This window comes from Camelus bactrianus, chromosome 6 (genome assembly GCF_048773025.1).
Source record: "Camelus bactrianus isolate YW-2024 breed Bactrian camel chromosome 6, ASM4877302v1, whole genome shotgun sequence".
NCBI lineage: Eukaryota > Metazoa > Chordata > Mammalia > Artiodactyla > Camelidae > Camelus > Camelus bactrianus.
Genome location: NC_133544.1, coordinates 19,376,136 through 19,391,678, shown reverse-complemented (window position 1 = coordinate 19,391,678; position 15,543 = coordinate 19,376,136). Strand labels below are relative to the sequence as shown.

Sequence of the window (15,543 nt, the reverse complement as noted above, 5' to 3'; positions counted from 1 at the left end):
CTTTAGTCTTAATTCCTTTAGACTTTACTCAGTTTTAACCTACATTAAAAAAAAAAACTAAAAATGTCTGCTTTTAGTTCCAAAGCATTCTTTTGAAACAGAGGTGAAATAAACGCATTTCCACATAAACTAATGAAAAATTCACATCTTTTGAACTAAAGGGTGTTCTTTAGGAAAAAGGAAAATTATCCTAGGAAGCTTGGAGATACACTAAAAAATAAAGAACAGAAAGGTAACTTTGTGAGTCAATCTAAATTGTATGAACCATATTAAAGAACAGTATCTTGTAGGGTTCAAAAATATATGGGATTAAATCACATATAGACAAACTCAAACCAAAAGAGGGCAAGAAAGGAGAGACAAGTAAACATGGAAAAACAAAATAAAAGTAAGATAGAAAATTAAGCCCCAAATATATCATTAATTACTCTAACTAAAAGACTGTCAGAATGGATTAAAAAATGAACAAAACTAGTCATACGACGCTTACAAGAGACATACCTTAAACATTAGAAAGTTGAAAGTACAAGACAGAAAAGATATCCTGTGTAAATACTAACCAAAAGAAAGTAGTGTTGCTAAGCTAGTATCAGGTAAAGTACAATTCAAAGCAAAAAATATTTCTGGAGATAGAAGAGGACATTTCACAATATAAAAGTCAGTGCAACAAAAAGATAACAATATTAAGTGTGTATACACTTAACATGGCTTAAAACATATACATCAAAATCGATAGAACTAAAAGAAGAAAGAGACAAATCCATAATCGGAATGAAAAACTTCAATAGTATGTCTCAGCACTGGACAGAAAAAGCAGACAAACTGCCAGTAAGGATTCAAAAGATCTGAATACCAGGATTAAGAAACATGACTCAGTTGACACCTATAGAACACTACACCCAACAGCCGTAGAAATTCGTATTCTCTTTAACATACAGAGTATTTGCCCAAACAGGCCTAGTGATGGGGCATCAAGCGAGTCTCAAGAAATCTCAAACAAATGAAATCATACAGAGCATATTCTGAATACAGTGGATTAAGCTAGAAATCAACAACAAAAAAGTAGAAAATTCGCATGTACTGTCGTCCTTTGGTATCCATGGGGGAATGGTCCCAGGACCCCTTCCTGACAGATACCGAAATCCACAGATGCTCAAGCCCCTTATATAAAATGGCACAGTATATGCATATACCTATGCACAACCTCGTGTACACTTTAAATCATTTCTAGATTACTTATAATACTTAATGTAAATACTATGTAAATAGTTGCCACTGTGTGACAAAATTCAAGTTTTGCTTTTTGGAATTTTCTGAAAAAAAAAATTTTTCCCCCAAATATTTTCGATCCATGGTTAGTTGAATCCGTGGATGCAGAACCTGCAGATACGAAGGACTGACTGTATATGGAAACTAAGCAATTTGCTTCTAAATTACACTTGGGTCAAAAGAAATCACAATGAAATTTAGAGCTAAATATAATGAAAATATGGTGAGGGAATGTATTATACCAGTTACCAAGTCCAATAAAGCTATGAAAATTTCAGACAGTATTTGCACAAGACATGTACACACAACATTATTTGCCCAAATCTGAGAAGAATAAAATGGATAAACAATGGTAGTTTTATACAATGAAACGCTATACAGTAATGCAAATGAATGAATTACAGCTATGTGAAAACACATGGATTGATTTCAGAAACATAATTCTGAGAAAAGAAGTTGATACAAAAAAAAATGCTGCACGATATATATATATATATATATATATATATATTTTTTTTTTTTACAGAAAATTCAAAAACAGGCTAAACTAATCTGTAGTGTTAGAAGCCAGCTCAGGGGGTTACCTATGGGCAAGAGGGAAGAGTCAGTGATGAAGAGTCTGAGAGGGGCTTCTGGGTCTAGTTACGCCACACAAGAGGCTCCCTTGCTGATAACTCACTGAGCTGTACACTTCAGCTCTGTGTACTCTTCTGTATTCATGTCATAATTCAGTAAATAAAAAAGATAGAAAACAATACACTATACCATCACACACTTAAAACTTGAGATCTTCACTTAATACACTGAAATCCGCTTTCTACATTAAGCAGTATTCTCCATAATTTTTAATGACTGCATAGAATTCCATGATATTGGAGTGTCATAATTTGAACTACATAATTTCCTATTGGTAAGCATTTAGACTGTTACGAATTTTAACTGGCCTCATTTTAAAGAAAGATGTATAATCAGAAGAGACAACTTTATTGTAATGTCTATGAGCTAAGATTTTGCTCTATCATTCACTTAAGTTTTTTTTTAAAAGATTCCTTTTCTTTTAGTCTTAAAATTAATTGTTCTTAAAAAGTATCTATTGCTCATCTAATCAGAAAGAACTATAAATGTAATAGAAAAAAAGACAAATATTGAAAATTCTCCTTTTTATTTTAATATAATCAAAACAACCCACAAAACAACAAATTGTACATGATACTTTGATGTGTGTCATATAGTTTACATTAAACAAGCCTACTTCTGTCCTTGACCTTGAGGAACTTACAGGCTAAGATAAGCAAAGGAAACATGAACAGTAAATAGCTCTGAAGAGCATCTGAAATTCCAAATGTTCCAGAGACTTTTCATTCAGAGAAGGTGGCAGTCTTCGTCCTTGTGACTCCAGTTAGAGCCTTCATCATCACTGTGACACTGCTTCACTTGAGCCACAGTTTTCAACTATGGTGCACAGCAGAGTCATCTGGCCAGCTCTTAAGGAACCATCAATGCCTGGGCCACATCCCAGACAAATCCAAATGAAAGGTCTTGAAAGTATGGGACTAATTGGTAGCTAATAAGGGCCCTGTGAAAATGTTACTTATAGGCATAAGTGCTTGCCCTCTGGACACTGTAATATACAAGCCAGTAAGATCCTGCATGAGATGTTTAAACACATACCTGTGCTTGTACATCCCCTTTTTCAGCTAGGAACTGGTAATACTGAATCAGATCTTCTTCTAGCATTCCACTGTTCATTCCCGGATTTTCCACCTCGTCAGGAAGCCGTATTCTCTGTACTACTGAGCCTCCCGTCAGCGAGATATCACTAGCAACTGAAACGGGGACAAAGTAATAATGGGGATGAAAGTCAGAGGGATTGTCCCAAGGAAGTACAATTCCAGCTGCCAAATGCTGAGACACCATGTTAAAGGAAATTGCTTCTGTGGTAGTCCAAAGAGTACAGAATCAAATCTACACTCAATTCAGTTTTTTTCCTATGTAAGTGGAACCGAGAGCAAAGTTTTAAAAAGTACTCCTTAATCAATTAGTGTAAATATAATTCCACTTGAGAGAACCAAAGTATTTCAAGTGGCACAATAAAAATAGATGTATAAAAAATGCATTCTGGGTTTTTTGTTTTTGTTTTTGGTAAAGGGAAAGGCAAAAAAAAAAAAAAAAAATAGGTACCATGATTGGCAACAAGACGATAATGAGTCAATGCAGATTCACAGCTCTGGAGGACTCCGATGCCAGCCCAGTATCGGTAACCCTGTAACACAACCCCGAGTGAGAAGAAGACGTCTTACATGCTTCAGGGGCATTCTTGTGGGAACAAACAAATCTAACCAAATGCAGACTTTGCTTTGCTGTCCTTTGATCCAAGCACACAACCACCTCATTCACCCAGAGTTTTACATTCTGAGGTAATTTATTTAGCAACTTCAACAGCCAGACGACAGCTAAGAACTAGGAAATAAAGTTCGAGAGCCATCAAAATAGATGCCACCAACTTTACGTGTGCAGTGTGCACGTCTACCTGTAAGAGAAAATTACTTACGATCTTGCTTCAAACAGATTCCAGTCTTACCTTAGACACAATTTTAACAAAAACAGGTTACTCTTCCAGAGTAGCTCTTAAAGCAGCACAGATTAGCAGTATAGGGAAGACAGGAGACTACCAGAAACGAGCACAGTAATACCAACAATAAGTGGCTTCAGAATAGGGGGGAAGACAGCTAATTATAAAGAGAAGGAAAACAGAAAGCAGAGCTCTCTGGAGTCATTTAGCACAGACTCAAATAACATTACAAACCTTAACAATTCTTAGGGAGTAACTGTAATAACAACATGTACAACACTTAATGTTCTCACTATTTAAGAAGCCACTATTTAAGAAGACTAGTAAATAGTTTACAAATGATTTCTGTCAAAAAATATTTCATAGTTCTTGAAAATTCATTGGAAAGGAACCTTTCAATTACTGTTTGAGGAATAAACGTCTCTGGAGATTAAACAAACAAGTGGGGGAAAAGCCCTCAAAATTAGCAAGGAATGTTTCAGAAAATCAGAGAAATGGCCTTGTTTTTCACTTACTGAAACTTCTTCAGCCTTTTATCTCTGTAACAGGACAAAGTCCGAGCTCCTTGGTGTGACGTACAGCTGTTTACGTGAGTCCTGTCTCCCTGTCCTGCTGATCAACTACCCGGCATTGTACTCGCCAAACTTTTTAGCTGCTGCTCCCCTCACGAATATCTCCTTCAATCTCTCTCCTTCCAAGGCCAGGGTGGGTCAGGTGCCTTTTAGGTGATTCCCTGACCTTCTCATGCTGTGCTGTAATAATCTCCTTACTTGTGTCTCCATTTCTAGATGGAAAGCTGGGCTGGTTGTGGCCTCACACTGTATCTTACTGATCTTTGGAATCCCAATGATAAGTATTTGGTAAGTATTTTTGGAATACACACAGGGAAAGTTATCCGGGATCTACCCAGTTGGCCAGAAAACTAGGTTTTCCCTCTTTGTTAAATTTCATATCCCATCAATGACCAGGCCTGTAGACTCTTTCCCAGATTTTGGACTGGTTCTCTGCTTTCTGGCTCATTTCTGCTCAATCTACTCTTTATTAGGAACATAGTAATGTGGGTCAGAGGTCAGATGATTCACCCAAAGTCAGTTTATAAAATAGAAGGCAGGTTAAACACCTCAGCAGGAAAGAATCTGGTGGAAAGAGTCTATACTTTACCACTAAGCCATTTAAGTGATCAATGCTATCAGATAACACATAAGAGATACTCTGTAATGGATTTTATAGGACACTGAGTCTTTGTATAATTAGTCCTTCATCAATTTAAATGTCAAATCTGTCATAAACTGATCTAAAAAATAATTCTGACAAACAGTTCCAACTTAAAGAAAACTGAAAAAGAGCCATTTATTGGATCTCTATTTTAAGGGCAACCAGCCAAACTAATTTTAACGAACAACTGTGGTCTCTACCAATTTCCATCCACATGTAGATTCAATTGTTGTATCCATTAAGAAGAATTCGAAGGACATTCTATTAAATGTTTGGTCTTAATGAATATAAGTAAATTTCAATCATGAAAGCTAGAAAAGTTGTAGCCACTTATAAACCAAAAATTCTTCTGCTACTCAATGCTATTAGCTTTCTACTTAAGTCTTACTTACCAAAACCATGTGGGCTATTAGGTTGCCACCAAGAGCTCCAAAAGTATAATATACAAGGGCCTGTGAAAGAACAAAAGGTGCTTAACTGAACATAGGCCCATATTTACCCAAATCAAATTGTAGTATATGATACAGTTTTAATAGCATTACCTTTGCCTGACTTGAATTGACACCAAGCCCAGAAGCATAGAGAAAGCCAAGAGCCTGAAATAAAATGATAAAAGTCAGAATTTTTCCTTTGGTATAAGTCTATCTAAGACAGACAGTTTTATGAACCATGAAAAGATGCAACAATCTTTAAATGCTAAAAGAAACGGCTGTAAGTATGCATAACCGTGGAATTAAAAAGCCTCGGAAATGGATTCAAGTTTTACAAATTAAACAGTGAAGTTGTATCCTAACTTAAAACAGGTAAAAAAGTTTAGCTTGAAGATCAAAGACAATTTAATAGAACATTAACTAGAAAACCAAAGCTGAGCACACTTAAATATGGCTTTTACTTGATTCTTGATGAACAGCTACCATGAAAACAAAATCTCCTATGTCATTACATTAACACAGTATGTATCTATGTCAAGGGGGATACACAATGAAAATGGGTAAGAAATATCCAAAAAAAAAACTATCCCACGGATAAAAAGAGGCAGCAAGGGGCCAAGCTGAAGGGGTGAGGGAGAAAGGTCACTTTACTGTGCTAGAGCTCACACAATTTTCCTTAAAAAACCCAACTTACCAAACAATGCATCAATAAGGTTCTACCCATGCCCTATGAGCATCATCCCTGATGACGTGAACGCATAAACTAAAGCTGGAAAGGCAGGTGCTATTCTATTCCATCAGCTCATCTACATTGCCCAGCCTCCCTTGTAGCTAGGTAGGGCCATGTGCACTGGATGTGACCAGAAGGCATGCAAGACATTTTCAGGACTGGCCCTTTAAAACACCCCAAGGAATCCTCCAGCCTTCCCTGCTCCCTTCATGATGGCTTGGAAGCCCCGTGCTCCAGATCGTACAGCTACATGACGGAAGCTGCCCCTGACCCCGCGTCACCATGTGGAAGAGAGGAATGCAGGCAGGAGAGCTGCAGGGAACCTGGCATGAACAAGAAATAACTCTGTTGTGTGAAGCCACTGTGATCTCGGCGCTTTGTTTCATCAGCTAGAATTAATTAAGGGGGAGAGAGTGCTCTGTAGTGTATAAAGCACTGTGGCATTGTAAGATTCTATTATTAGAGAGAAAAGATGCCTTAAAAGTAAAAACCATTCCTCAGAGCAGAATGTGTCTGAAGATAAAGAATATATGTGTGAATTCTATAGAAACTGCTTTATGTAAAGAAGAGGGGGAAAACGCTTTGAAAACAAAGAACAATTAAGATATAACCTCTTTATAAACCAAAATCAAGACTACATAAGAGTTGTAGACTGGTTAGGTATCAGTCCTATTGAACACAATGTTGGCCTGTTATTGTTTGCATAGTCTGAAAACAGGCTTCCTCCACTAGAAATTCTCTTTTAAGTTCAAGTAAATCCCACACCTTTGATAAATCTTTATTACTGAAGGCATTTTAAATAAATGTGGTAGCCTCTAAAAATCCAAGTGTCAATCTTACCATTACTAATGGGGAATCAAGTAGGTATTATGCACCAACTGACGCGATGCCATATGGAATCAGAACATTGTTTAGCTACAAATATTTCACTTGAGTTCATCAGCCTTTAGTGAGATCCAGTTTTTGGGAACATAGATGATGAAGACACAAACTAAAGGACACCATGAGGAAGCAAACTGACAAACTGAGGTAGAACATACTGCAGAAAACCTGGCCCTAACTCTAATATAGGGGGAAAAAAAAAAGAAAGGTGGGGGTTATGCTAGAAATAACAACCAAATGTAAGTGTAGTCCTGGACCAGATACTAGTTTGTACAAAACAGGTATAAAGAAAATATTTTGGGTCAAAATGAGTATTTTATGATGTAGAAATTCCCTGGAATGGAAAGGTAAAGACTGTTGACTGAAAAGAGCAAGTTACATAATAGTAGGCAATGACTTTTTTTTTTAATAAAAGGTTGGTATTTTACTTAATACCTTTTTAACTGAAGTATAGTTGATTTACAATGTTGTGTTAGTTTCAGGTGTACAACAAAGTGATTCAGTTATAAACATACGTATCTATGCTTTTTCAGGTTCTCCATTACAGGTTATTACAAGATATTGATAATAGTTCCCTGTGCTATACAGTAGGTCCTTATTATTTATCTATTGATATTTTATTTTAATGAAGAATTTACATGAAGAGTAACATCTAGAAAGGTATACATGCACTTACATATTACCAGTGCTTATGTCTGGGGGGGGTACATATATGATGTTTACTTTCTTAGTTTTTTCAGTTTGTGTTTCTAGTTTCTCATAATGGATATGCACTGCTTCTATAATAAAAACGTTTTTTTTTTAAAAAAAAACACCAAGATTAACAAAAGCGGAGCACCTGACCTTTGGGAAAAAATGCAATGCTGAGTAATTTCAGGTTAAAAAACAAAACAATCACCGCATGTTTCATTCTCTACAGATTTAATTTGGAAAACTACAAATGTAATTTTGGCAAGATGCCTTAAATGACTATAAATGTCCTGAAACCAAGGAAAAAGACTGTCCAAGAAGATTGGTAAAATGACCTGCCATGAAATTAATACTTACAGGTATCTTACCTTCCAGTCTTGTTAAAAGAAGTCAGGGCAACGAGAACACCATGTTGTTAAAATAAACTAATGCTGAGTGTGGAGAGATTCTTCGTCGAAACTACACTTACAGTTTGTCCCTTGGGAGAGCCTTCCTCAGTCAGTTTCTCAAACATCTCTTTAGCTGCCTGGATATTCTGTGTCAGGTAATCACCAAACAAAAGAGCATACGACACTCTCTCCAGGGCCTTGGTATGGTTCATGCCTGCTGCCTTTTGAAGATACCGGTATGCTCTTTAAACATAAGTAATGAAAAAACAAATTAGCAATATACTGGAACTGCCATTAAACTTTTTTTTCAAGATCTACTAAAATGCAGCATAATTTCCTTATTCTATAGAATATCCTTGATATTTTATTTTTACTAGTGTTACTTGTATACATAGAAAATATTTTGCCAACTTTTGTTTGGAACCATAATAATATGGTGTCCAGTAAATAATTCAATGATAACCACTACAATTGTCTTTTAAAATCTTTGCACAGATGGTAACAAAAGTCAGCTGAGATTAAAGGGACATAAAATGTTAGAGGACAATGACATGTTTTATGTTCTTTCATTCCTAAATTCTAGACTTTGTCTACAAGAAAATTATAAAGCAAAAACAAAGCCCAGAAAACACCTGACAACAATTCCTTTTGTTTGTTTTGTGTCACTTCAAATTATGAGTAGGATATGTATTCCTGGCTCTGAGAAACTACTACAACTTAATCAAATGTTGCCATTTGCTCACTGTTCATTCTTTTGATCGGTGTTTATAACCTTTGTATCCTAACAAGCTAAAATCTGATAAAAGCAATGCTCCTAATGTCCATATATCATATTAAACTTTCTTATAATGCAACTTAAGAAATCCTTTGTCTCTAGCAGTGCATTAAATTAAAAAAGTACTTATCCATTTCTTTCAGTAATGGCCTGTCTTGGGGGGAGGATGGGGCTGGGCGTGCTACCTACTCTCTTTTTTGGCTTTTCTTATTGCTTCCATTGAGGATTTTCATTCCAGTTTGGTACATCACTTCTGCTTCCTGCATGTGCCGTCTTTTGGTAGCCTCTTCTTCAGCTAAAAACAAAATGTCAGTTGCATTTACACAGATAATTCTGCGCTAATTATTTATCAAACATCAGCATGTAATTTTTCTTTTGGGTGGTCATGTGAACACAAATTTTTACCATTTCCAAATGTGACTCTAAAGACACATGGTTTTAAGTGTGGCCTTTTTCTGACAAAAGATAAGACTTAAAAAAAAAAAAACCAACTCATTGAAATCACTTTCTTTCAGAGAACGCAACATCAACCTGCTTTTGGAGGTGTACTTTTCTGCTAGTAATTCTAAGTTTTTATATAATTCAACTAAAATTTCAGTAGGAGCTTATGTTATATAGGCCAAGGTCAGCGAAAAACAGAAGGACAGTAACAAAAACTCAGAAAAATACTGATGTGGTCAAAGGACACTTCAGCCTCACCTGAAATGCTGTGTATCTCTATAAGGAGAAAGTATTCGATTAATTACATTACAAAAAAATTAGTAAAAAAAAATTGAATTTTATTAAAGATCCTGAATTAACGTTCAAGTTCTCCACTTTTTCCCTTTGCACTGATACAACAAGAATCACAGACTTGTAGACAAGTCTCAAAAATATTTTGCTACTGTAATATGTAGCATTTTAACAGAAATCTAGAACTCATCAAGAGACATCTGAGTATTTCATTAGGACTGGTATTTATAGAAATAGAAGTGAGTTCTTCTTGTAATATGAAAACAAATCTAATGTATTAAATTGTAGTAGTTAATCATACTGGCCCTACATCCAAAGATGGACTACATATGATGTTATCTTCTAGGAAAGCCTATATATTAGAGCCATTATTCTGGAAGTGTTATTTGGTATCAAATGAAGTATGTTCAAAGTTACCTGTTGTTCTTTATTAGTTAGAAAGTTTTTCCTAAAAACACAGCTTGCCTTTAGAGGTCAGCCCCCAGTAATGACACGAACACTTAGGACAGTTAAACATACGATGTTTGTCAAATGTTACCCTGGCATGGTGCATTTTGCTCAGAGTACTTAAAAAAGGTATTACCTATTGTTCTTTAAACCACTATTAACTTTCACCCTAATGTTCTGTTTCCTTTATTGCCAGAATGTTTTACATTAATTAATTTAACAGCCTGCCCAAAGGTTTTGAGAACAACTCATGCATATCAATGGAAAACTTATTTCTAAATAAGGCATGAGTGTGATGAGCTGTCCGAGTGACTGCCTGGAAGTAAGTGTCCTGTGTGCTTCCCATGCTTACTTCCATTTTTTAAGGCTATAACTGTGTCATCAATGATGACCATTTCTGATCAAGATGAAAAACGGATTGCTACAAAAGGCCTTTAAAAAAACTGCAACCGGAGACAAAAAACAATGTGGACATGCCTCCTTCTGAGCAACACTTACTTTCACAAAAGCCCCACTTTTCATCTGCCTTGTAGTCATAGGTTGTAGCACACCACAGTCTGCCATCTTCCCTCCCATCTGACGTACATTCATCATATTCCTTGTCCAGGAACAGAAAAGGGAAGTGGCAGGGCTCCCCATGTGCTGTGCCTTCAATGGCGGTCAAAGCTGGAAAGATAAGAAAAAAAATCTAAACATGAAAAGCATCTCTGGTATTCATGGCTTTAACTGTCAATTTCAACTACCAGAATCGAAGACACAGATATATGATTTGGCATGGGGGACATAAAAGAGCCAGCACCAATTTTCAAGGACGATGTGAAGGTGAGTCAACTTTGAGCATGGGGAGCTGACTACCCAGCTCTATATCTAGCTCAGAATTTCTGAAGGTCTTGAATGTTAAAAGTCTACTGTAAAACTCCTGCCCAACTAATGAGCAAAATATAAGGCAAATGCAACTGAATCAATCCCACTGCTCCAGCACAACTCTCCTTTTTTCTATCTGAATGCTGTTAAGTCAATTTCTTCGCTAATACAAAGTTATATGGGGAATATGCTCCCCCAGGCAAAGTTAATCCCTCACACACTCCTCTGTGATCCCACAGCATTCTATTACAGTACTGATCATAGGCACTGAGCTTTTTTCTTTACCATACGCCAGCTCTCACTAGACTCTGAGCTTGTTAAGGGCAGAGACCGTATCTCTAATTTGTTCTTTAAGTTCCTTCTGAATATCTCTTAGGTGCTGGGAACTATGTCAGGTGCTGGAAATGAGGTGAAGCAGAGGTCTCTGCTATACAGAACTTACTACCTAGCAAAGAAGAGAGACATTAAACAAAAGTATGATTGATGTTATGGAAGGGAAAGCCTCCCCATCGGAACTGAAGTTTATTTACGTTGAACCTCATGGATGTGTAGGAGGAGATGGTGTATGAAATGCTTCAGGGTGGGGTGGTGAGAAGTACTGTAGACAAAAGGAAAAGCGTGTGTTAAGAATCAAATGAAAGAGAGCATGGCACATTAGAGAAAACAAAAAGAGTTTGGTATCTCAGAATACATAGTTTGAGTGTCAAAGTGGACAAGAGAAGAAGCTAAAGAATCATGAAGAACCCAGACTAGGGAGGTCCTGACAAATCTTACTAATGAATTTGGATTTCATTCTGAGAACAATGAAAACTCACTTAAGAGTTTAAGTAGGAGTGACATGCTCATATTTATATTTTACTTAAGAGAGTGGACAACGGAATGCCAAGTCGGATGCAAGGTGAGCAGTTTAAAGGTTGTGACAGTACTCTAACTGAGAGGTAATGGTGGTCTGAAGAGGACAATGGAGTGAAAGAATTGGATGTACTCAAGTGATGCTAAGGTGGTAGATATGGTGCTACTTACTGACTCAGATGTGCAGATGAGAGGAGAGGAGTCAAGGAAGGCTCCCAGGCACTAGGCTTCAGGAAGTGAGTAGGCAGCTGTCCTTACTAAGACAGAGGACACTAAAGCAGGGGCAGGCTACTGGGGAGGGATGAAATGGATCAGGAGAGAGTCAAGTTCCGCTTTGCTCCTGCCACATTCAAGGTGGCTAGACAAAACAAAACAAGCGAAGATGTCTTAGACATCTTTTCAGTTGTAGCCAAAGAGAAAGTTCTCCAGTTTACAGATATATTTGAAGCCAAGAGCATGCATAAGAATGCCGAGCGAGAGGTGTATGAGGAAACAAAAGAGCTAGGCCTGAGCCTAGACTCCAACGATACTCGGTTAAGAGTAAGTACACACATACAATGTCCATTGGTTGCTTTTACATGGAGAATTAAATTAGGCAACAGACCTTAGAAAATAAGAGTATAGATTCTGGAGTCAGAACACCTGATTCAAACCCTACTGATTATTAGCTGTGCACTTTGAGTAAGTTACTTAATCTCTTTCCTTATCCATAAAATTATCTGGAGATAACTTCCTTATCTACAAAAAGGGATAACAGTCCTTTCTGCATAGACTTATTTACAAAGGTGAACTGAAATAATACAAGGGACTCATCATGATGCTTGCACTTAAGGTAGTAAGAGTTTAAGAGATGGCAACTTCTATTATTATTAACGGCACATCTGCTCTGAAAGGCTGGAAAATGTATGCTCCTTCTTTCCAGTGTGAACAAGAATACATCCTAAGACTAATTTAAAAATTAGTTTCAGTAAGTTATGAAAGGCAAATGAATTTCAAATGGTTTACCACCAGGTAAACGCCATTCACCCTCTTGGTAATCACTAACCAGAGGCAAATAACTTCTTCATGTTTTCAAGAAATGATCTTTAATACAATGTTTAAGCAAAGCATCCTTTAGCAACAACCTCAGAGGGTCATTTTGACTATAGAATCTGAAAAAGGCACTCTGATGCACTGCTTTGGAAAGACAATACCTGTACAACTGCTGTTTGTAAATTTGAATTTCAAATTAAATAACATACAATGGTTTAAACGAATATTTGATTTTTCTACAATAACAGAAGTTTTTGTTTTAAAAGGAATAGCTTGTTATAAAAATTTTAGTTTGCCAAAACTTATCCTTTCTAAGTTGTTCAAATACATGAAAGAATTATCTTTCTTGCGATGAAGCTACACAGTAAAAAAGAAACTGGAGAGAACCCAAAAGTTTTTGGCAACAAAAGGTTTTCACCCACTGCTGATTCAGCTCTAACTTAAAGCAGGAAGAATCCCCAGGGCACACCTGTTTCATCAATTTAGTTAAACTGAAAAATCTTGGTCAAAATAATGTGTCCATTAGTAAGTCAGTAGAAAGAAAACTTGCATCTCTTAGCTATCTTCTCCAGGCAAAATCACCATAGGGAAACTGCTATTAGCTTTTAAACCTGTTTTAAAGTCTTCCAAAAATTACTGATTGGGACTTGCCAGTTTCAAGTCTATTATCTCAAGTTGATATTCCTCACAATAGCATTAATTTCAGTTAATTTTCTTTCCATGGAAGAATTCTGTAAGAATTTCAAAGCTATTATTTTAAAACCACCATGAAAACAGTACCAGTTTTAAAAACAATGGTAATCACTGTTCTTACATAATGAGGCTGACTGATTATGCAATTCAAGTTAATGATAGCCAGTAATCAAATCTGACACTTAAAATGAAAAGGGGAAAAAAAAATGCGTCACTATGTCAATTCTGCACCTCCATGTAAAAATTCACATTTTATAGATATGAGAAATCATATTTTCACTCAAAAATAATGACCTAGTGTCACAGTCTACTTAGACTTTGGGTGTAAGATCTTTGACTTGTGGTATATGAGAACTTAAAATGATGAACAGACTGCTTTATATTTAAACTAGTAGAAATTTGCTCTTGCAAAGTTTAAGAAAGCCAGAAAGGTTTTAAAAAAAAAAAAACCGAACTGAAACCCTACCGAAACCTGTAACCCTTCAGCACTGGCCAGAATATGGGTAAATGGGAATTTTCATACTGTCAGCAGGAGTGAAAAGAGGACATTTAGGAGTATCTGACAGAACTGAAAAGCTCCATACATCTTTAGATCCTATTTTTTCACTTTTGGGCTGTTTACTTACAGAAATGCTCCCACAAGAATACAAAGAGGTAAATCCAAGAAAGTATTTGTAAACTATCATAATTTAAAAAAAAAAAAGCCAAAAAGAACTCCAAGGTTCATGAAGAGTAGGTTGGCTGAATCCACTACAGAGCAGTCATTACACAGGAACCTGGGCATCAACACAGATGGACTCAAAGGTCACTAGAGAGCAGCGTGGACGGAGCAGAGGGTAAAGGCTGAGTCTCGGGGGCAACCTTACATTTCAGCATCAGGCAGATTCCGAGGAGCCACAGCCCAGAGGAGAAAGCCTCTTCAGAGAAAGGGAAAAACTGCATGAGGGGTCCGCTAGGTGAGGACCAAGAACTGTCCAGATTCAGCAATTAGAATGTGCTGGAGGAGAGTGGATTTTGTGGTCTGGAGGAGACCAGGGCCTTGCTAGACTCAGATGAGAGGATGGGAAGAGAGGAAGTGACATCAGTGAACAGAGACAACTATTCCGAAGAATGATGCTATACAGGCGAGTAGAGAAGTGAGGTGCTTACTGGAGGGGCATCTGGAGACAGGCTTTATTTTATTTTATTTTTTTGAATACCAGATATCACACTATGTTTGAAATGTTGATGGAAAGAAATCAAGAGTCTGGACAAAGAATGTCACCTGCCATTCAGTAAACAAAGAATGTTGCCTTTCACCAAGCCATCAGCCACTGCAGCTCCCCAAAGGTGTGCCCGGAGGGGAATTCAGGATGGAGAAAACCAGGATACTGGCCTTAGATAGTTAAGATGTACATCTAAGGAATAACAATTTTAATGAGCCCAGACTCTTGCATCTTCCCAAACATAGAAAAGCACTACAATTATTAACTTGAGATGTCTGTCTTTTTGTGATTAGCAGCAATCTTCTGATGTTTGACTACAAGCTTTTTTTTCCCCCCCAGAAAAAATTCATATATATTTTGTCTCCTCCCTCACCTCTTTGGAACAGCTTCTGTGAGCTATCTCTGGAGTATAATTCTCAGTAAGGTCTCCAAATAAAACATAACTTGCAATTTTTATGTTGTGTGTTTTCCTTCAGTTGAGAAAACAACATAAATGTGGCTAGAATGTTCAACAGGTACTGAATTAAATGTCCTGGAATACGAATACTCACATCTTTTCTTATTTTTAATTGTAAAATCAGAACAAAAGAAAAACAAAAACATCAACTTCTTGATCCATACAGACAGAAGTAGGGAATTTAGCTTTGCAAATTTCTTGTTTTAAGAGCTTTTACACTGCTATTTAAGACTGATAATTGTATCTGTAAGTTTAGATGGGTATTCTGTTAATAAGAAGATTATTTAATCATGCTGCTTGTTTAAAGC

General features: G+C 36.6%; 1 protein-coding gene across 1 annotated transcript in view; it reads right to left on the bottom strand.

The window, feature by feature from the left end:
• The window catches only part of SEL1L (SEL1L adaptor subunit of SYVN1 ubiquitin ligase), a 50,949-nt gene that overhangs the window by 18,808 nt on the left and 16,598 nt on the right, over window positions 1-15,543 (bottom strand). The window contains exons 4-10 of the mRNA XM_010955848.3: window positions 10,631-10,798; window positions 9,143-9,248; window positions 8,259-8,421; window positions 5,599-5,652; window positions 5,449-5,508; window positions 3,451-3,532; window positions 2,941-3,095 (exon numbers count right to left, since the gene is read on the bottom strand). Coding sequence (XP_010954150.1) covers window positions 2,941-3,095; window positions 3,451-3,532; window positions 5,449-5,508; window positions 5,599-5,652; window positions 8,259-8,421; window positions 9,143-9,248; window positions 10,631-10,798 — 788 coding nt within the window. The remainder of the gene's footprint in view (window positions 1-2,940; window positions 3,096-3,450; window positions 3,533-5,448; window positions 5,509-5,598; window positions 5,653-8,258; window positions 8,422-9,142; window positions 9,249-10,630; window positions 10,799-15,543) is intronic.